This window comes from Episyrphus balteatus, chromosome 1, assembly GCF_945859705.1.
Source record: "Episyrphus balteatus chromosome 1, idEpiBalt1.1, whole genome shotgun sequence".
Classification (NCBI taxonomy): domain Eukaryota; kingdom Metazoa; phylum Arthropoda; class Insecta; order Diptera; family Syrphidae; genus Episyrphus; species Episyrphus balteatus.
In genome coordinates, this window is record NC_079134.1 from 139,119,941 (window position 1) to 139,143,127 (window position 23,187).

Sequence of the window (23,187 nt, forward strand, 5' to 3'; positions counted from 1 at the left end):
AAATCAAAAGGAAAATAACTCTAAGACTGGCTTTAGAATTAATTTTACTTTTACATTAAGCTCCAAAGATAGCTAAAAAAAATTCAGTTAAAAAACTTCAAATTTTTATTCCACGAAAAATAAAATCCTTCCAGCTTTCACACAAATTTTTTTTATAAACTCTTCTGATCCTTCATCCTTATTTATTTATTTATTTTTTTTATTTTTTCTAAAGCATACGTATACATTAAAATCTCCAATTTGTATTTTTTAACCAATCGCAACTCATTTTTGGTTATTTTCATATGATCCATGCACATGCATCTACTTTTTAACCACCATCATCTAAAATTCCGCAATTGATAATAATCATAAGAATTTTTATTAATTTAAAATTAAAATGACGATAGTTTAATCCTAATCTCAAAATGATTGCAAATCTACTTCCAATAGACATAAGCTATGTGCTCATAATAGATTATAGCCAGAATAAAACCGTTTCATTTCGAGATTCATTCAAGTGCAAACGAAAAAGCAGTTTTTTTTTTTTTTTTTTTTTTTCTTAAATTTTCAAATAAACTCCCATAAAAACGTCAATTCTATTTTCCAACTCAACGAAGGAAGAAAATGAGAAACTTATTCTATCAATTCCAATTTCGTTGTAAATGGGTATATTTTTTTTTTTTCTTTCTGTGGCAAGAGGCACATATTTTTGCGTGTTATACACTCACACCCACAAACACACACATAATACTCCTTCACCATCATATTCCAAATTAAACTGGCAAAAAGTCCTGACTTGTGAACACAATTGTACGTACGTTACGTATAATACTGAAGGGAAAGGGAATATTCATGAAGGTCTGGCGCAGTGGGTGTTATTTTTTTAACCCGCGCCCAAGCTCAGGCCCATGGGTTAGGAATAGAAGAGAATTGACAAACGAACAGAAAAAAATATAAGTCACATAGGAAGTAGGACAATTTTCAATTTTGTGCAAATTTCCTTCAAAGAAGAACTGAATCATGTGATGATGATGACTTTTCTGGGAAACGCTCAACGCCGCCGCCTTTGCAATGCCAATTCCATTTGGGGGGCCCATAAAAACCTCCAGTAAATTTGACTCTCTCATCTCGATTCACTCCCAAACTATATAAACCAACGCCAACGTGTTGTAGGAACGTTTTGGCGGTAGTGCTCTATAGTCATTCAATGACACCATGGTGCTCCTGATGGCACCTCTGTCGTTGATGATCGCAGTTCCATTTGCTGTTATTCCCCCCCCGTGACAGTGACATGGAACACATTCAATTAACAAAAAAAAAAAAAAATAGAATGAACGAATAAAAGAACGAACGAAGAAAAGGAAAAAAGTGTAATAAGAAATGAATGAGCCGCATGATGTAATATACATTGAGACTTTTCACTCAATTTTCCGTTTCTTTTCAAGGATTATGATGAAGAGAGAGAGAGTAAAGGACATCAACATCAACGCCAAAAGCGGATTATTATGGGAATAAAAGATATTATTTTATTTTGCCTTCATTTTGGCCAAAAAGGATGACGAAAATTCTTTTTTTATTATCAATTTTTTTTTTCATTGTGTGTTTTTTTTTTTGACAAATCTTCTTAGCTTATTTGAAGGTGTCAAAGTTGTCGTTGTTGAGAGAGATTCAATTTTGAATTTTTTCTTCATTCAATGGCTCATTAGGGATTTGACTGAAGGCAAATATTCGTGTAGGATGTGCAGAATTTATAATTCTATTTAATGCTATTTAATCCATTATTTGGTAAATTGCCTAGTGATAGCTGATAGGCAATCAATTTTCATGGAACCAAAGCCAAAGTTTGTGTCAGAGTGCTCAAAAGTGCGGAATATCGAAGTCGAAAAAGGCGAAATGGGATTTGGTATAGAAAATATTAACTTGATGATGATATCAAATTTGAAAATTAATTTATAATGCCGCTGCTTTTATTGTATCAAATGACTTTCATTGATAAACTTTATCTATGTACATAAATATATTTTATGTACACGCAATCTTTAGGAAGTCGTTAAAAAATGATGGGTAGTCTCTAAGGTAGTGTTAGTGCCAGGATATTTGAATCAGAAATGTTGTTCTTGTTCTCCCTAAGGAAACATTGTCACTTCTTGTTAAAAGATTAAAACTTTTATGACGATATCTATTTTTAGATATGAGAGAAAATAAAAAAAATGTTAGGTTGGCTACATAAAACATAATCATTTTGAAAGCTCAAGTGGTAGAAAAAAAGAAGAGAAAAAGTCAAAAAATTTGGATGTTGGTTGATATTTTTTTGCTTAATTTTTCATGACTGACATGACTGACAGATGTCGAGTGACGAAATATTATATGAAAAAAGTTGTGATGTCAAAATTTGATGCAGCATTGAAGATACCTAGGTTTGTTTTGATAATAAATCTCACTTTGCGTATAAATTGGTCTTGAGGAACGTCCGCTATTTAAAAAAAGCATAGGTCTCAATATATCCAGAACTTGTCCCACAGAAAATTTTCAAGGACCTTTCTGATTGGAGATGTAATAATTTTTTATCTCAAGGACCTACATCTTTTGGGAGACGGACACAATCCCGAAATTTTGAATCCAGAAAACCCAGGATCCCAAAAATCAAGAATCCCGGCAACCTTTTATCCTGGAAATCCAAATCCCGAAAAACCAAATTTTATATAATTTTTTGAGATTTCAGTATCCCAATCGGGATTCTGGGTTTTCGGGATTTTGGATTTTCGGGATTTAAGGTTTTCGGGATTATAGCCCCTACCCACATCTTTTTCTTTGGAGTAATATTTTCAGAGTTACAGCATCCCAAAAGATGGATTTTTTAATTTATTAAATAACCGTTAGAGTTATGTGGGAAATGACTGCACAGAGAAAAATAGACCACATAAAATAGAACAAAAACAATAAGATTTCTCTATGGTTTTCATCCAAGAAGGAAACCTTATTAAAACAATCGGGTTTTCCTTATTGTTTTAAAATCTGCAAATAAATAAAAAAAACGATGACCAGGCTGGGAATCGAACTGGAGACTTCAAATCATTAGTCGCCCACCTTACCACCTGAACCAACCTGCCATGAAAATATTGATCGCGATTTTTGTTCTAGTGCTAAGTTGCAAAAAAAATCAACTTTTCAGTCAAATTTTAATAAGATTTTCTCTATAAAAATAATAAGAAATCTCCTTAAAAAAACCTTATTAATCGTTGATTTTAATAAGATTTCCTTATGAAATGTATGGACGGTAAAACAATATGGCAATCTGTTAGTTTTTAGCGGGTCATATTTTTCTCTGTGTGAAAATGAGATACAAATCGTGATACGAGAACGAATCGTGAGCACGTTATGAGTTATTAAGGTTACAAGCCTCATTTTAATCCTATTGTCCATTGTTGAAAAATAGTGGTAAATTTTGCAGAATACCGTTAAAAAGCCTATTTTGGAGGCATTTATAAAATCATCTCAAATGTAAGAAACATTTTTTTTCAACAAAGTTGATTTTATTTCTTTAAATTTTCCGTAGGTTTCCGATTTTTTGTAAGTTTTAACTTGCAGTCAGGTTGCTGTTTTCCGTTGTAGAGAATTAAATGGACATTATATTAAATGTAGCCAAATTTCCTAAGTGCCTGTAATAAAAAAATAAAGCCAGTTATTAAGTTATGAGGCGAACCGACTTTGAAATAGTGAGCTGTTTGAAAAATACGTTCTTAATTGAAGTATAAAAAAAATACTTACAATTTCGTCAATTTTGCTCCAATCGACTTTATTAACCTTATTAAAAATCTTATCGCCCCTATTAATTTTTCAAACAAAATATTATTTTTTTGTTTTATCAATTTTTGAAAACAGGCTATCTTTGAATTTTTTTGAAATTTTATTTTTTATAATTTCTCAAAAATTTCATTTTATTAGTAGAGTAACTAAAGCAAATTATTAGGGAACCCGGCCGAACAGCTCTGATTTTGACGATTTTTTTTTTCAAACGTAGGTAATTAAAAATACTTTAAAGTCTATAGATTAAAAATTGCCGGTGTTGCCGTATTGTTTTTTTTAAATTAAAATTAATTTTTTTTTAACAAAACCATTTTTTTGCTTAAATTTCATAAAACAAATGATAGCAATAGATTCTCTAGGTAATTTAAGGAAAATATATAAAAGGCAGTAAGGGACAATCTTCCATCGTTTAAGCGATAAATGCAATTTTCTAACATTCTGACCTCAAACACAAAAAAAATATTTAGAAAACAACGGCAACACCTACAATATTTTAAAATACATTTTTAAAAAGCCAGAAGCTCATTCTTATCTCTTAAATTTAAATCCACTAAATTTAATCAAGACTTTTTGAAAAAATGGTCCTCAAACTCAGAATAAAAAAAAAAAATGTTATTAGAAAAATTTAAAATGACTTTTTTCCAAACTTTTTCTAATAAAATATGAATTTGTTTAAAAAAAATTTTTGGTCATAAATATTATCAGTTGAATTTCGAAGCAAAAAAGGTAAAATATATCACATTTTGAAAAAAAAAAATGAAAAATTACCTACTTCATTTCAATGGTTTTTTTTTTATTAATATGAAATAATTAATTTTCTCAAAGACTGTGGTAAATAGGAACTTTAAATTTTTGCTATTTTACTTTCAACAGTAAGGGTTATTAAATGAATAAAAAATAATTTTATGTTTAGATGTTGAACTTAAAAAAAAAAATAAGTTACATTTTTTTTCAAAACTTTTATTAAAAAAAGTTCTTCGAAAATGAAATACTTTTTAATTTTTTTCATAAACCGTAATACATATTGACATTTCCTTTTATAATTTGAAATCATAATAAATGCGGCCAAAAAAATTTAAAAATAAATGCATTTTATATTACGACCAAGTTTAAAAAACGAAATGTTAAAATTTTTTCAATAACTTTTTTTTTCAAAAATCTAAGTTCAATTACCATTCTTTCAAAAGCCGTTCATTCAATTAACTTAATTTTACATGTATGACTAAGCTTTTAGCTTTTAAAAAATGTATATTTGAATATTGTAGGTGTTGCCGTTGTGTTCAAATATTTTTTTTTGTATTTGAAGTCAATTAAAAAGAAAATTACATCTATCGCTTGAACGATGGAAGATTGTCCCTCACTCCCATATATTTTTTTTCCTTGAATTTCCTAGACAATCTTTTGGCATCAATTAATTTATGAAATTTAAGAAAAATTTTTGAAAAAAATTTGTTTTTGTTCACAAAAATCTTCAATTAAATTTAAAAAATCAAAACGGCAACACCGGCAATTTTTAATCTATAGACTTTAAAGTATTTTTAATTACCGACGTTTGAAAAAAAAGATCATCAAAATCTAAGCTGTTCGGCCGGGTTCCCTAATATTGCCAATTTTTGAGCTTTAGTTACTCCACTCTATATTATCTTTGAAAAATGTTTGAAAACTTTTATTTTTAAGAAACTATTTTTGAAAACAGAAAAATAATAAAAATAACACTGGTCAACAAGGTTTTTGACAAAAGAACCAAAATATACTTTTCTAAAGGTTTTTGATGTCCCGAACTCGAATCTGAAGTCAGAAATTTTGTATTGGCCTCCGCTTTAAAGAAATTACCATTATAAAATGTCAAAAAAACGTAATTTTGGTTGTTTTTGAGGTTATGTTTTTAGGTGGGGTAATTCATTATGAACAAAATTGTAAAGGTGCCTATAAGAACTGGTTTTATTCTTCCAAAAAATGTTTAAATCTTTCCAATACCTCTTTTACTGCCCGAGATACCTATTTAAAATTTAAGAACCAAAATATACTTTTATAGAGGTTTTTGGGTTGCTGAGCTCGAATCTCTAATCAGAAAAATTCGATTAGCCTTCGTTCTTGAAATATTACCGTTATTAAATGCAAAAAAAGTGTTTTTTTTTTTATAACGGTTATATTTCAAGAACGGATGCTAATAGAATTTTTTTGATTGCGGATTCGAGTTTACCAACCCAAAAACCTTTAGAAAAGTTTATTTTTGTTCTTGTGGCAAAAAAAAAGTTCAATTTTGTTGACCATGTTTAAATTGACATGACTTCATTAAAACTGCCTCCAGGGCAAGATCGAATTACCTAAGAAGGTAAAAGTTTATGAATTTCCCGAAAAAGACCTGAAATAAGCCAATTATAGGACCGTTAAAAAAAAAAAAACGTAAAGTAGACTGTCAAAGTCCAATTAATTTTAAGTGGGTATCTTTACTAAATCAATTTTCAGAAATTTCGTACTTTTTATGCACTTTTTTAAAGCGAGTCAAAAAATGCGGTAAGATGATCGTTTTCCTCGCCACAATGACCAAGGCTATAACATAATTTGGCTTTATTTTCCCTCTCACTTCAATTTTAAGAAGTATATGTGCGCTGATTAAAAAAAAAATAGTTAAGTAAAAAACAATGTCTCACTGATTAGTGTAATTATGTTCACTCTGGTGTATGAGTAATATATTTTGTTAAACTCATTTTTTATCTTTTGTTTGGGTTTCAGTGATTTATACCATTATATTTTTGTTACCAAAGGAGAAAGGAACAAAATTATATGAAAGTTGGACAGAGTTAAATTAGATTGATACTGCCCAAACAAACACACACACGGTGGAAAATCGTACTCAGTTATAAACTTGTAACGCGTCTTGCTTCTGAGAGATTTTGTAGATCAAACATCAGCATCAAGATAATAAAAAAGCCTTATTGTTTGACCGTGTCTTAAAAGAAATTCTTCTGAACTTACAAATTTTCTTGTTAGTATATTTATCTACCACAGATGTTAAAATATGTATTCTCTCTTAATTAAAATATTGAAAGGTTTTGTGTTTTTTTTTTCTCAACTCATTATAAATAACAACGTATAATGGGACCTATTACTCGTCCTTAACACAACCCAACCCTTTTTAATTTGTAAATTCCTTAAGCAAAAGCAATTTCCCCCCGAAACTGATTAAATGTAATTCATCCGCATACTAAATAGGTTTGTCTTAACGAATGAATACGATTTTACTTTACTCAAAAAAAAAAAAAAAAAAAAAAAACAAATATTATTTGCAGTCACTCAGGATAATTTTGCTAAGTCAATGTTTTTTTTTTTTTGGGAATAAAGTGCTAACTCGTACACCAGCAGAATGGGTTTGATGATAATATCACAACACAAAATGGAGAAAAAGGACTTAATGTTCAAACGATTAATTAACTCTTATAATTAAGAAATAAAGCAAGTAGGAGTATGTAACAAAGTGTATTATGTTTTGTAAACAAAAGCAGAAAAAAACAATAATTATATTTGTTGTTGTACCAAAACAAAAATAAACCTAATGAGCTCACATAAACACACACAACAACTGCTCTAGAAAAATATAAACTTACCAATAATTGTTATAAGAATCATTAAGCCCAGCAACACAGATGTTAGTGCCATTCGTACGAGCTCTGTAATATCCTCGGCGGTGGTATCGGTCTCATTGTTGTTATCAAAAAGGCCGCTCTGATTAATGCTAGTATTGAATAGGAACAGGTTAGCGTTAGAATTGCTGCTATTATTGCTGTCGTTGAATAATGCCCCGATGTTGCCATCTTGCAGAGTTGAGTTGTTGAGAAAATAGCTATCTACCTCGTTGGAGATGAGATATGAATCTGGGCTGCCGTTGTCAATAAAAACGTAACCAAAGGCATCTGAAATTTAATATAAAATTATAATTCGTAAAAAGTAAGAAATAACTAAAATAATTTTCCTAGAAGAGCATTTTAGTTTTGTGTTCATATGCGGCCAAATTATTAAAAAAAATTTTTTTTTTTTATTCACCCAGGATTGAAAAAAATTGCATTTGCTAATTAATTAACAATCGAAGTATTTTTTTTTTTTTTTCATTCGAGAGCAGATATTTTCGGATCAAAGTCTCCAAATAATGTATAGTTTACAGATATGAGTTCATAGTAACCAGGCCTATGCATTTAGGTAGAAAAAAATTAAATTTTATTTTTTTTTCGGATTTTCGAGAAAAAATCAAGGTTAACCAATTGCCTGAAAAAAAGTACATTATCAAAAATTTCTTCCAAATTCATCGAATGAGACATCAAAAGAAAGTTCTCTTTAAGCTCAATTCATAACTGAAAACCAAAAGTTTCTTGGAGGTCTGGTTGCTGATTTATTAACAATCGAATATTTTTTTTTTTTTTTGTTACCATCGAATTTTTTTAATTCGGAAGCAGATATTTTCGATTCCAAGTCTCCAAACAATGTATGGTTTACAGATTTGAGTTCATAGTAACCAGGCCTATGCATTTAGGTAGAAAAAATAAAATTTTATTTTTTTCGGATTTTCGAGAAAAAAAATAAAGGTTAACCCCTTGCCTGAAAAAAAGTACATTATCAAAAATTTATTCCAAATCCATCGAATGAGACATCAAAAGAAAGGTCTCTTTAATCTCTTTTTATATCTGAAAACTAAAAGTTTCTTGGAGGTCTGGTTGCTGATTTATTAACAATCGAAATATTTTTTTTTTTTTGTTACAATCGAAATATTTTTTTTTTTATTCGGAAGCAGATATTTTCGGATCAAAGTCTCCAAATAATGTATGGTTTACAGATATGAGTTCAAAGTAACCAGGCCTATGCATTTAGATAGAAAAAATAAAATTTTATTTTTTTCGGAGATCGGAGATTTCGGATTTTTTCGAGGAAAAATCAAGGTTAACCCCTTGCCTGAAAAAAAGTACATTATCAAAAATTTCTTCCGAATCCATCGAATGAGACATCAAAAGGAAGGTCTCTTTAAGGTCTATTCATATCTGAAAACCAAAAGTTTCTTGGAGGTCTGGTTGCTGATTTATTAACAATCGAAATATTTTTTTTTTTTTTTTTAAATCACGACTGTACCTTAATATAATTACTTTGAAAATAGCCTGTTTTTTTTTTTTTTTAATTTGATACTGGTTGATTTGTTTTCTTATTTTGTTTGTGTTCTAATTTCTTTTTTTAATTCTTTTTTGAACTTGGTATGCAAATTCTTGAGTCAATTTTCAAAACAAGAAAAACAAAACAAAGTTTCATTATTTTTTTTTTTTTTGCTTTTCCCATTAAAATAGCAATGTTGAAATGCACATAATTTTTTTGTTTGTTTGTCTATGTCCCTGTCGGGAATTCACAGAGTCTTCAATGTTTTTCTTTCCATTTTTTTTAAGGTTTTTATTTTTCAGTCTTTTCCTTTTCTTTCTGTAACCCAAAATTTTATTCTTGTCAAACATGACAAATAGTAAAAAATGTTCGTATAAAATAACAAAAAAAAAAAAAATGAAAAACTTTTTTATGTACGTTCTTTTGCAAATAGTAAACCAAAGAACCGTAGGCATTGAATAACAGTAGCTATTTCATTTGAAAAAGAAAGCAACAATGTTTAAAAAAAAGAACACAAAAAAAAAAAAGATATGCCAAAAGGGAATATAAAAAATTCGTGCTCTTTCTGTCGTGTATTCACGGTTGGTCTATTCTTACACAGAATTTGTCTTCACAAAGCAAACCAATTGCATCAAAGGATGAAGTGAAAGCAAATCAAACAGGACGACGAGATGAAAAAAGAAATAAGAACAAAAAACGAAAAAGGAAAAAAACTTTAGGATCCTTTCCTTTTGTTTGCTTACTCTCTTGGGTAAGGTGCCGGATTCCCATAGCCTAAGTAAATAAATCACATCAGATTCCGGACAACAAAGATATCAACCAACTCTGGCATGGTGACAACGGCCATGTTTATGAGTTATCTCTACCACAAAAACCTCCACGCTACCACTCAACCGCTGCCATCAGTATTTCAAGGGTAATGGGGTACACGTCAACACAACTATATTCTACATCCTTCCAATCCCCCTCCCCCAATCCCCTTACAATTCAACAACACCACCACGACTGTCATCATCTGTATCAATTTTGTTTCCATTATGTCAATCGAAAGGAATTTATTTGCTCAGTGGAAATTACGTATTCCAAAAAGGACATACAACCAACCTCACCTCTATAACACGCGCGGCGAATTCAGGGCTAAGATTTGTTGATCCTTGAGGAGAAAATAAAACAATATTAAATAAAATGGCAAAGCATAACACAAAAAAAAAATAAGACCTAAAGGCCTAGCGTTTTAAGGCGGTTAATCTGCTATTTTTTTTTTATTCGCTTCCTGGATTTTTCATAGCTGTTAATGTGCCCCAAGGATCCTTGACTTTAAAATAATTTTTAAAAAAATTCTTTCTTATATTTTTTTGTTCGTTCTTTTTTTAATGTAGATAAAGAATTTACTGCCATTTTACCAGCAAATCTTGTATTCCATGCGTGGTTGAATCTCAAGAAATGCGATTTAAGATTTAATGGCATAAAGGACCTTTAAAAGTTAAAATGTCATTCATTTTGGAAATGGAACAGTAAGGAAACCAAATGAAAAAGGGATTTTGCTTAACTGTTTACAAAAAAAAAGGACCTCGACAGCGTTGTTGTAATAAATTTTACAAGAGTGAAGAAGAATGGATTTCTTTTATTTTTTTTTTCTAACCTGAAGTAAGAAGGAAGTTTTTGCCTGGTGCTAGAAGAAATAATTTTATAATAAAGCATTATGCATAAATGAGATTACTTTTGCCAGAGTGTGAATGAAAGTTTCAGGAAAAAGTTTTCGTTTTATTGAATTTGCTGACAAAAATTATATCTACTTATTTGCAAGGAAAACTTTGTATTTAAGTCTAAGTAGTAACATATACAGTATATATTCTCCTTCTTTCTATTTGGTATTTACATATATAATTAAAGAGTTTTTAGAATAATATATATATATAAAAGGTGTTATTGAGTGGCAAAGTGATATTAATACAAAAGTAACAGGATATACATTTGTTCACAATTACCTGTGGTTTTACTTTAAGAGATATTAAAGGATTACTTAAATGAATGGTTTGAAAACTTAAATACTAGATGCCGTTACTTTAAAAATAATAAAACCTATGATCATATGGCATGGTTGTGAGTGGAATAGACAAAATAGGTGAAATCTGCAAAAAAAGAATAGATTTATAATTTTTTTTACCTAAAGGCATAGAGAGGCTATAAAGGGTTGGGGTCGAAATGCTGTATGTTGCAAAATTCTGTATTTAAAATACTGTATGCCAAAATTCTGTGTGTGCAAAATGCTGTACGAACAAAATTCTGTATAGCAAAATTCTGGTTGGTCAAAATACTGTATTTCAAAATTCTGTAGGTACATCAAAATTCTGTAAATCAAAATTCTGTAAAAAATATGGTTTTCTTACATCTTTACATTTTTACAGAACTTTGAAATACAGATTTATTTAAAAGAGGTTTTATTATGAATTTCTTAAAGATCAACTTAATATAGAGGCAATCTTCTAACGCTGATTAATCTAGGTACCTTATTAGGAGCTACGGAAAAAGGAAAAACAATCTGAACTAAACCTCGTTGCATACCTAAAACGGATTGCAAAAAAATTAAATTTATATTGATTTTGACATTTTTTTGTAAAATGTATTTTGAATGTTTAAGAAAAGTTTGATTTGTGTTCCTAGAATTGATTTACTTTTTTACTTTAATAATTTTGTTTGTATAAAATCACAACTTTACTGTCAATAAATTATATTTAAAGTTAGTGTTATGTGTTTTTTTATCAAACGAAATTTCTTGAAATGTCCTGTATTGAAAATGCAGTATTTTGCAGTACAGAATTTTACAAAACAGAATTTTGCAAGTCAGTATTTCGTTCATGCACTATTTTGACTTACAGAATTTTGTATTTACAGTAGGTATAATGACATACAGAATTGTAGTCTGACCGTATTTTGACCCCACAGAATTTTGTCGTACAGAATTTTGACAAGCAGAATTATGACCCGCTCCCGGCTATAAACTATAGTCATATTGTACGTTTAAACCAAAACTTGTTTCGAAACATTTTTTCCGAATATATATTTATTTGCTTCTGAAAGTTAAAAAAATGTCTAGTTTGCAAATTGCAATTGCACCTTTTTTTGCTTTAGAAGTTTCTAAGCTGTTCTTTACTAATTTGGCACCTCTGATATCAAATATGCCTTCAGTTTTTTATAGCAGCTCTTGTTACAGGAACCAGGGAAATTAAAAAAAAAATAGTAAAAAATCGATTATTGTGATTTTATAACAGGAATATCGCAAAAACGCGAAATAATAGGAAAGTTATGATTTAGGATTCGAGTTTAATACAGAGTTGTAAAAATATCAATTGAAAAAAAATTGCATTTGAAATAAAAAAAAAAAATATTTATTACAACTGAAAAAAATGCATTAGGTAAAAATATTCGTCGAATTTCTTACAATTTTGGCGTTTTGACTATACATTTGCTATTACAACTACTATGATATTGAACTTAATGTATGGTCAAATGGCCAAAGTTGTTAGAAATTCGAAAAATTATTAAATAAAATATGTTTAATGCACACATTTTGCATTTAATTTTTTTTTCTTCTTCTTCTTCCTTTTTCTCGGCGCTGTTATGATCTCGATGTCGAGGGGATCATAACTATCCCACTTCAAACCTAACTGCTTCACACTAGTGATCCGCCTGTGGGATTTAATTTTTTTTTTTTTTTCAATGCAAGAAATTTGTTATTTGCAATAAAATTATTTTTTTAATACAAAATATTTTTATTTGCAATAAAAATTTTATTTTCAATGTAAATATTTTTTTATCTAATGCAAAATTTTTTTGTTTGCAATAAATATTTTTTATGCAAATATTTTTTAGTTGCAATAAAAATTTTTTTTAATGCAATTTTTTTCAGTTGCAATAATTTTTTTTAATGCAATTTTTTTCAATTACAACTGAAAAACCACTGTATTCTAGGGAAATGCTTAAAAAGTATCACAAAATTGATTATTGAGATTTTATAACGAGAATATCTCAAAAACGCAAACTGATAGTAAATTTTTGACTTCGGATTCGAGTTCAGCACTTCACAAAAATTCGGAAAAGTCCATCAAACTTAATAAAACAAAACCCTTGTTGCCCAGTGTTACTTTTTAATTGAAATTTCACAAGTGAGAAAGAAAAAGTTTTGGAATTTAACAAATAAATAGGTTACAAAAAACATGTGAAGGAATCACACAAATCCATTTTTATGTCAAATGAATGAATATGTAGCAGAATTGTCGCAATTTTGTATGGGGTGGAACTAAACCAAGCTTGAGTTGGTTGGTGTTGATCTCAGTAAATATCCTTAATTTCAGCCCTTGAACTTACTCTTCAATCAGAAGCCAACAAATTTCGATACAAATGCTAAATTTTCTTCTTTGCAATTTTTTAAACAACAATTGAAGAAAGCCCAATTATCTAAGTCCCAAGACTTATTTAAAGTTTTTCAGTGTAATATGAGTGAAAAAAAACCATAGCAAATTGTATAGTTTTACAAATAAGTAAGTGCATGATTTTTCTTTTCTTTGACTTGTTATTATTAACTATTTTCTCTTTTCCATTGAATTGACTTCATTTTGAAATCTCAAATCAAAAAACTATACTCCAGAAATCTGAAGCATAAAATTATTTTCATTAAAAACCTTTTCCACTTTCTGTTCATATTATAAATCATAACTTTGTTTGAATAAACTTGATAGGCAAGTTCCTATTTCCAAAAGCTTCACATATTTCTTGAAAATGTTTTTCTTTTCATACTCATATTTCTGTGCATTCATTTTTATAAGCACGTGGAAATCCTTTAATGGAATTCTCTATTTTTTCTTCTTCTTTTGAAATAACATCATTCAAAGGTGTAATATACAAAATACTATAAGCATTACCTAAAATGAGCCTTTTACAAGATACTTCTACCTTCTTAATGGCATCCATTTATTTCAGCAAAGGTACCTTACCTACTAAACGAGTTTGTACCTGGGCGCCACTTTAACACAAAACTATGCTCTCAATGTTCACTGAACGAATGTACAAAAAAATAACTTGAATATTGCAAAACTACATCTTAACTTACCCCTTAATAGTGTTTTAGTCTCCATGCTCATTTCGGTGGCAACTTCCGTTTACTTTTCGTTTTTTTTTTTTGTTTTTTATGTGTGTGTTTTTATTTTGAAGCAAACAAAAAAATACGATGAAAAAAAAATTAAAAGAAATAAAAAAGAAAAACTAAAAAGATAAATTTTTCAAAAAGAAAAAAAAGAAAAACAAAACAAAAAAATAACCGAATAATGGCAGTGTTTGAATGCTGCCACTGCCACAATTCCTATTTGTTTTCCCTTTCTCCTCGCCAGAGTTAGTGTTGGTAGATCTGAGTTTTCTAGGACTGATGATGATGATGATGGTCTTGGCCTCTATTCAGAACTTTTATTGTATTTTATTTGACGTTCTTTTTGGTGCTGTGGGGTGTACTGTACATATTGGTCCTTTTTTGGCGCAAACACATTGATGTGTGGATTTTCGACATTTCACATATTCACTTGTGGGTGTCCTTGTGTGTGTGAGTGAGTGTGTGTTTTTGGACCGAATTTGTGCTCATGTATCGACGTCAATTGAAGGATTTGTGTCTAAGTCCTGCGTATTATTTTCGGTTCTCTGTGGCGTATGTGGGATATTATTATCCTTGTTTTTTTTTTCTTCTTCTGAACTTTTATATGGAATTATATCGAAGTCGGTGGTGCTCTGTTCTTGTGTTTCTATATATCCAATGTGATGGTACTTATGGGGATGATGACGACGACGAGGATGATGATGATGATGATCTGAATCCTTTAACAGCACGACAGCTCTGAAGGGGTGTAAAGTCACGAAGCGATGCTAGATTTTTGGTCCTTAACTCTCAGGATCACACAGAACAGCACAGCACAGAACAGAGTAGAAATGTCTGCTTACTTTAGATACTGGATGTTAAGATGTTTAGCTGTTAGATTTGATGGCGGTAGTGGTTAGAGAGATGAGATGGTATAGTAAATTCCTTAAACTTTGACAACGAAAATATTTTTCTTTTTTTAATGGTTGCTCCTGCTGCTGCTGCTGAGTGAAATAGTATATGAGAGAGAAAGACAGAAAGTATGTGTGTTTGTGTATATTTTTATATATATTTATGTTTTGTTTTGTACGACGAGTTTTTGTATAGAATGTTGAAGCAGATGTTATTGGCGATTGGTATTTTTTTTAATTTTGCATTCGATTTCTTGAATTCGCTTCATTTGGCTTATTCTGTTTCGATCGTCCGTTGTTTTTGTTTTTTGTGTTGTTCTTGTTGTTGTTGTTATTATTTTTGCTGTATTTCTTCTTTTTCTTTTCGTTATAACTGTTGATGATGTTGAACACAGCAGCTGTTTCTTCGTAAGCATAATTGCTACTAACATTGGGGCATTTCGCCCCTCATAGTGTGTGGTTCATTTATCCATCTGCAAAATAAGAAAAAAGAGAAAAAAAAATAAGAAAATGAAATTATTATGAGAATGAAGGAAATATTTTGTGGTAAAGAAGCAGCATGTTTTTTTTTTTTTTTTTTTTAAATGTCCTTTTCTGTTCGTTGTGTGTCTTATAAAAGATGTTAGGTGATTTAGATGGATGTGGGTCGATTTCATAGAATAAAATTTAATTAGAACAAGGAGTATAGCATGTTGAATTTTTTAAATCAATTAGAAGTTTGTATTTTCATGTTTGAAATCTATTAAAAAAATAATTTGAAATTTAAGTTTTCGAGTAGGTAATAAAGGTATGTAGTTTAAGTTGCTTAAGCTAAAACTGGGATTTAAAAACTTTCCAGGGGTAAAATAATGATTGTTGTAGATTTATTTATGTTATTTAGAAATTGATCATTTAAAAATCGTATAAAAAAAGATCGTGACCAGTCTATTATACATAAGAAAAAAACTAATGGAAAAACATGACGCAAGCTTTTGTTTTCATTTCTTGGAAAATAACTTCAAAAAACGATAGGCTTCTTGCCAAAGGCTTTAATTAAATTAATTTCATTCTCTTTGGATGTTTCTTTATACTTTTAAAGCACATTCAATAATTTTTTAAACAAAAAATAAATGTATCAAAAAAAATATAGTTTGTTGCTCAGCTCTTTCGTTTAAATGAAGTCAATAATTGAATCGTCAGTTTTAAGAACGGAATAAGTCCATTTTGCAAAATTGTTGGGAAAATATAAAAAATTAGAATTATAGTTGATTTATAACATATTGTAGATATTTTCTACACCTTAAATCGAAATTTCCAAAAAAAATAAACACTTTTGAAAATGTTTGCTTTTTTTTGAACATTTTGATTTCTATACTAAAATTTTATAAAAGATTTTGTGAAAAAAAGTTCCTTCAAATGAAAAATCCTTTAAGGATATTCAGAAAATTACAAGAAAAAATCGTTCTACTTTTTTCATCAAAACGATAGACCTTGTCTAAAAAGTAACACTCTCATTTTTCGGGTTGACATCGTTAACGTCCTTTTTCTTGAAAATTGCTTTCCTCTAAGCGAGGGAGAATTTTATAAAAATCGAATTTGAAGAAAATCCGTCCAACTGTTTAGGCCGTAGAAAAGTTGATGCATTTCCTCAAAAATAGATCAACAAAATTTAGTTGAATTGAAGTTAACCTTTATGCCACGGATTGCATTGGGATTTCAATAAATAAACTCAAATTTCAATTTATATATTATTTAGTTATCATAGTAAGTTAATTAGTCTTAACTTCAATGATGACATCTTACCTACAAGGTAGAAAATTCTCCCATTGCTTAATTAAAAATATACAACATCATGTTGGTATTCAAAATCATTTCAATTCTTCTTTTATTTAAAACTTTTGCTATAACTGTCTGCGAGGAACCTCGGTTTGTTTTTTATATTCAATGAATAGAGATCCCCATTCAATGCAATAAATCCCAATGGGATGTATGAAAACTATGTAGATTTTTCTAAACTAACCCATTTCTTGTCCCCATATGTACCTAGTTTTCCAAGCAGAGTAAAAAGTTTAATACAGGTGGTGAATTTTTAATATAAATGAAAAAAAAAAAAACAGAGAAAAAAAGAGAACCTAAAAATTCGAGATTGTATAGGAACGTTATGTGGTTACAGTGGTTTAAGCAAAATAAACCTAGGTCATTAGATTAAACTAAATGAGGACACAAGTTGAGAAAACTAGCATTCAGAGAATCATTGACATTAGACAGCGTTTCTTCTTTTAATTGCATGAAAATGCAGTAGAAAAATTAAAATAATAAAACTAATCTGTAGGTTTACTATAATAAGTTCAAATATTGCTCGATGCTTTAGAATGTCTTATATGCATCTCGAAATCTTAATTGTTCCATATGTTATTATAAATACAAAACTTTTTTCTCAAAAAATTGTTTATTCAGACAAAAAAAAAACCTTGGCAATGTGTGCAAATAAAAATACAAGCTAAATTTTAATTTTTAGCTACAAAAAAAAAAAAAAAAACTAAGCAACTGTAACAATAACAACTCCTATAAAAGTTGGTATGTTTCAGTCAGTTGTTTCTCTTATTTGCTACATCAATAAACTTTTTACAACTGTGTTAATGAACTAGCAAATGAGTTTTTTGTTTGTATATTTTTGACTAGTTTTGGAAAATAATTAAAAATGCAAAAAGCAGAGGTAATTTTTGTTTGGTGAAATAATTAAATGGATGCTTTTTGCAAATTGGCAATATGTTTAAACTTTGCCATCAAATTTATTATTATTTGCTGAAACTAATTCTAGATTCTACAAACGGAGGGAAATTCAACATTTCTTTTTTTGCAAATTTGTATTGGTTGAAACACAATTTACAAAGAGAAACACAGAAATTACAGAATTCATTTGCAGTTTTGTGAGTTTTGTAGTTTTCAGTTTGCTAGGGTAAACATTTTCAATATTTCCATATTATTTTTGAAATAATTTTAAAAACCTCAAAAAATTTAACTTAGTACCTAAATTGAGAATTTAAAAAATTCAATGCAAAATGTGTGAATTAAATATATATATTTTTTTTAATATTGGTCCAATTTCTTACAATTTTGGCTATTTAAGCATACATTATGTTCAAATAGTTAAAATTGAAAGAAATTCGACGCATATTAAAAAATATATTTAATGCACAAATTTAACATTGAATTTTTTTTCAATGCAGAAAATTTTTTTTGCAATTAACTTTCTTTTTTCATTGTAATACATTTTTTTAAAGCTAAATACTTTTAGTAGCAACTAATACTTTTTACTTGCTCTATAGGGCAAGTATTGGTTTCGTGTAGAAACAAAAATTGAGGTTTTATCTCGCATATACCATTATCAAAGCATTGCAAATTTTTCGGATACGGCTCTAACGATTTCGATTAAATTTGGTGTACGTAATATAATAATCTTATTGATTATAACAAAACTGCATTTGTAGTTTTTCTCAAAAAAATCGGATAACGGAAATATGGCGTTGCCGTTTTTGCAAAAATTGACATATTTTTTAGGTTCGTATATTTCATTAAAGCATAAGTATTTCTTATCATTTTCAGTGTAAAATGTAAAAAAAAAAACTTAAAAAAAAGTTTTTTGAAAAAAAAATTTAATTTTTTAACTTTAGGTACCTACATACCTATATTTTTTATTTTAATTTTTTTTTCGCGAAACTGAACAAAATCTTAAATTTCCAATAGATATTATTCAAAATAAAGATACTTTGAACTACAAGAGCAAGTACCTATGTGCGACCCAGTCGTGCATTATCTTTAATGCAAATATTTTTCAGTTGCAATAGATATTTTTTTTAATGCAATTTCTTTTATCTGCAAAAGGTACGTTTTTTTTTAAATTTCAAATGCTTTTTTTAAATAAATATTTTTTTACAACCCTGGTTTTTCGACAAAGTCTACCAAATTTTTGTATAAAAAATCATTATTTACGGAACCTGCAATAGACCGCGTTTTTAATATTTCTGAATTTCTCTTTAAATACAAATACAATACTTTTTTTTGGATTATTATTATTTTTGAAAAATTTAACTATAAAAGCAAATTATAGCTCTATTTAAATTTTTAAGGTCAAAAAATTATTATTTACAGAGGATTAGTTAAAAAAAAAAACACTTTCGACGATTTTGAAATTGTTGTTTATGTCTTAATCTTGAAATTCATTTAAAATGTTGTTGTTTTTCCTTAGAAGAACGAATTTTATATTTCACTTTCTTATTTTGTTTTTAAAATTTAAGTGACTTGAACTCTAAGATCAAGTTCGTTTGTTTATGCTAAAATTTAAAATGGTCGAATTCTTGCAAAAGAATTTGATAAAAATAATAGGTACTTTGTATAGGTAATATTTTCAATAGCTTTGATTTTTTTCATAAAAAGGTTCTTATGATTATAATGAATTTAATATACGAGTACCTACATATTTTAAACAAAATGACGCTGTGAGTCATTTTGTTCTGGTATGACATTAATTGACTTAGGATGGCATCTATCTTCCATTAAAGTTAACTGGATATTTTAATTTTGTAGGCGATTTATAGGAAAGACAACATTTTAAATATGTAAGTCCATCGTCTCCTCAAAATATTTTTGAAAAATCGAAATTTCGACCAATGAAATCAAAATTTCTTTACTATTTCTTATGCCTTCAAACTATACTTTCTACTCCTTAAAATATCAAAAAACTTAACCACCATTTAAAATACAGATAATACTAGTTAACTTATCTAACTATCGAAATACAAATTTAAATGCTATAAATTAAAATAACACGCCCAACTTAATGATCCTTTCCATAGAGAGAAGCATCATCACTTTCAAAGCATCTTTTATAGTGTTCCACCACCAACACACACAGAACGCCAACACCGACCGCCTTCTTGCACACGAAAAATTACAAAACCCATTTGTCATTATGGCCATTCGGAAGTTGCTGGCTCATCATCATTAACTATTCAGCCAGCCCAGAACTTTGTCTCTGTCTCTTCTGTTTGGTTCCTGCTGTTTCCCATTCTCTTCCGGTCAGAATAGTGAGAGAGAGAGCTGAAGCTAATATTAATGCAAAACCATCATACACAAGTTGTCCTTTGTCAACTTCCATATCCACTCTTGCTCGCCCCAGCTTCCTTGAAATAGCCTCGCAAAATTATTGGAAAGCTCTTGTCAGAAGCTGTTTGTATCACACCAATGAACTTTATATTGTACGTGTACTCACCCCATCAATCGGTAGTTAATTACTCGACAATAATAATTATAGTTGAAGTTGGTTCGTTTGTTCTCTCGAATATACCCAGTACATTGTTGTAATGGTGCAAAGGATGAGAAATGAGAGCAATTGTTAATTCAGGACAAGGATCTCCTTTTTACACCACCTACACAATAATATGCATATAGAAGTTCAATGTTAAAGAGAGAATATACCATGATAGACAGTTTTATCAGTTTATTTCTTGGCTCATTGAACAAGGTCTATCAATTTTAAATTTTATACGTTTGAAGGCAATGTAGCACACAATATTGAAATTAATCATAATTTTCTATGGTTATTTTATAACCGGTTATTTTATAACCAGACTTAATATTCTGGTGTTAAAAGTTTTTAAGCAGTTTAATAAGTTCTATTGAAAGCTACTTAAGCCTTCAATATATTTTTGAAAGAACGGATATTTTCTTTTTTGTTTTGTTTTTCATATTTTTTTTTATTCAAAGTAAATTAAGTATAAATTCATTGAAAATTTGTTGATGATGCATGTTGTCAACAAAACTTTCCAGAAACTTCTTAATTCTGGTGAACTCATTAGCGACAAAACTTTTATAGTGGATAGTGATGGTTGTTGTTAACATCGCTGTTTTTGCTGACATTCATAATTTTCTTTCCGATGAAAGAGGATGTTTTTAAAGGAGCACCGTTTTTCGGTTGAGTCGGTTTGAACAGTTTGATAACAACTAATAGCGATGGATCAAAATCGATTGGCAAAAAAAAAAAATCGATTGGCTTTGTATGAATTGAAAGACTCATCAAATCGTAAAGGTTCAATTCGTTTATTAAAAAACAATTTAATACAGCAATGCATTTAGGTATATCTTAAAAAATTGAAACCAAATTTATACTACTACTCCAAGAACTATTTTCAGTGCAACATGGTAAATATTTTTAGAAAACCCATTTCTTATGATGGTGTAGGAATAAAATTCGGCATGAATGTTTCATTTGCAATGAAAAACAAGGTGTTTTTTCTATTTATATGAAATTATATTGGGTCTTATGGGTGATAGAAATTAGTATCCTGGAAACTAATTGCCATTAAAGATTTCTCAATACTTAAAGCTATCATCCCAAAATTCAATATAAATTCAATTAAATAGACACAGTTTAAAATACACAAGTTCACTCATGATTTCCTTATTGAATGAATCTGTCGACTTCAACCTTCTATGTTCATTTAATCTTTTGCTAACACATTTAACAAGAAAATTGGCAATTTAAATTAAACGAACCTAACGACGATTAAAGTCGACAGCTAAAATCGACAACTAAAATCGACGACTAAAGTCGACGACTAAAATCGACGACTAAAGTCGGTGACAAAAGTCGGTGACAAAAGTCGGTGACAAAAGTCGACGACAAAAGTCGGTGACAAAAGTCGGTGACAAAAGTCGACGACAAAGGCCGAAGACTAAAGTCGACGACAAAAGTCGACGATAAAAGTCGACGATAAAAGTCGACGATAAAAGTCGACGATAAAAGTCGACGATAAAAGTCGACGACTAAAGTCGACGACTAAAGTCGACGACAAAAGTCGACGACAAAAGTCGACGATAAAAGTCGACGACAAAAGTCGACGACTAAAGTCGACGACTAAAGTCGACGACTAAAGTCGACGACTAAAGTCGACGACTAAAGTCGACGACTAAAGTCGACGACTAAGTCGACGACTAAAGTCGACGACTAAAAGCCGGTGACAAAAGTCGGTGACAAAATTCGGTGACAAAATTCGGTGACTAAAGTCGACGACAAAAGTCGACGACAAAAGTCATTGACAAAAGTCGGTGACAAAAGTCGACGACAAAAGTCGACGATAAAAGTCAACGACAAAAGTCGACGACAAAAGTCGACGACAAAAGTCGACGACAAAAGTCGACGAAAAAAGGCGACGACTAAAGTCGGTGACTAAAGTCGGTGACAAAAGTCGGTGACAAAATTCGGTGACTAAAGTCGACGAAAGTCGACAAAAGTCGACGACTAAAGTAAGTCGACGACAAAAGTCGACGACTAAAGTCGACGATAAAAGTCGACGACAAAAGTCGACGACTAAAGTCGACGACTAAAGTCGACGACTAAAGTCGACGACTAAAGTCGACGACTAAAGTCGACGACTAAAGTCGACGACTAAGTCGACGACTAAAGTCGACGACTAAAAGCCGGTGACAAAAGTCGGTGACAAAATTCGGTGACAAAATTCGGTGACTAAAGTCGACGACAAAAGTCGACGACAAAAGTCATTGACAAAAGTCGGTGACAAAAGTCGACGACAAAAGTCGACGATAAAAGTCAACGACAAAAGTCGACGACAAAAGTCGACGACAAAAGTCGACGACAAAAGTCGACGAAAAAAGTCGACGACTAAAGTCGGTGACTAAAGTCGGTGACAAAAGTCGGTGACAAAATTCGGTGACTAAAGTCGACGAAAGTCGACAAAAGTCGACGACTAAAGTCGACGACAAAAGTCGACGACTAAAGTCGGTGACTAAAGTCGACGACAAAAGTCGGTGACAAAAGTCGGTGACAAAAGTCGACGACTAAAGTCGACGACAAAAGTCGACGACAAAAGTCGACGACAAAAGTCGACGACAAAAGTCGGAGACAAAAGTCGACAACAAAAGTCGACGACAAAAGTCGACGACAAAAGTCGACGACAAAAGTCGGTGACTAAAGTCGACGGCTAAAGTCGGTGACTAAAGTCGGTGACTAAAGTCGGTGACTAAAGTCGGTGACTAAAGTCGGTGACTAAAGTCGGTGACTAAAGTCGGTGACTAAAGTCGGTGATTAAAGTCGGTGACTAAAGTCAGTGACTAAAGTCGGTGACAAAAGTCGGTGACAAAAGTCGATGACTAAATTCGGTGACAAAAGTCGGTGACAAAAGTCGGTGACAAAAGTCGGTGACAAAAGTCGACGCAAAAGTCGACGACAAA

At 30.1% G+C, this 23,187-nt stretch overlaps 1 protein-coding gene across 3 annotated transcripts in view; it reads right to left on the reverse strand.

The window, feature by feature from the left end:
- LOC129906131 (5-hydroxytryptamine receptor 2A-like) overlaps positions 1-23,187 on the reverse strand; it is a 267,437-nt gene that overhangs the window by 123,753 nt on the left and 120,497 nt on the right. For all 3 annotated transcript variants that reach the window (XM_055981779.1, XM_055981778.1, XM_055981780.1), the window contains exons 2-3: positions 14,036-15,431; positions 7,398-7,703 (exon numbers count right to left, since the gene is read on the reverse strand). In XM_055981779.1, the coding sequence (XP_055837754.1) occupies positions 7,398-7,703; positions 14,036-14,066 (337 nt within the window). In that variant the 5' untranslated portion in view covers positions 14,067-15,431. The remainder of the gene's footprint in view (positions 1-7,397; positions 7,704-14,035; positions 15,432-23,187) is intronic.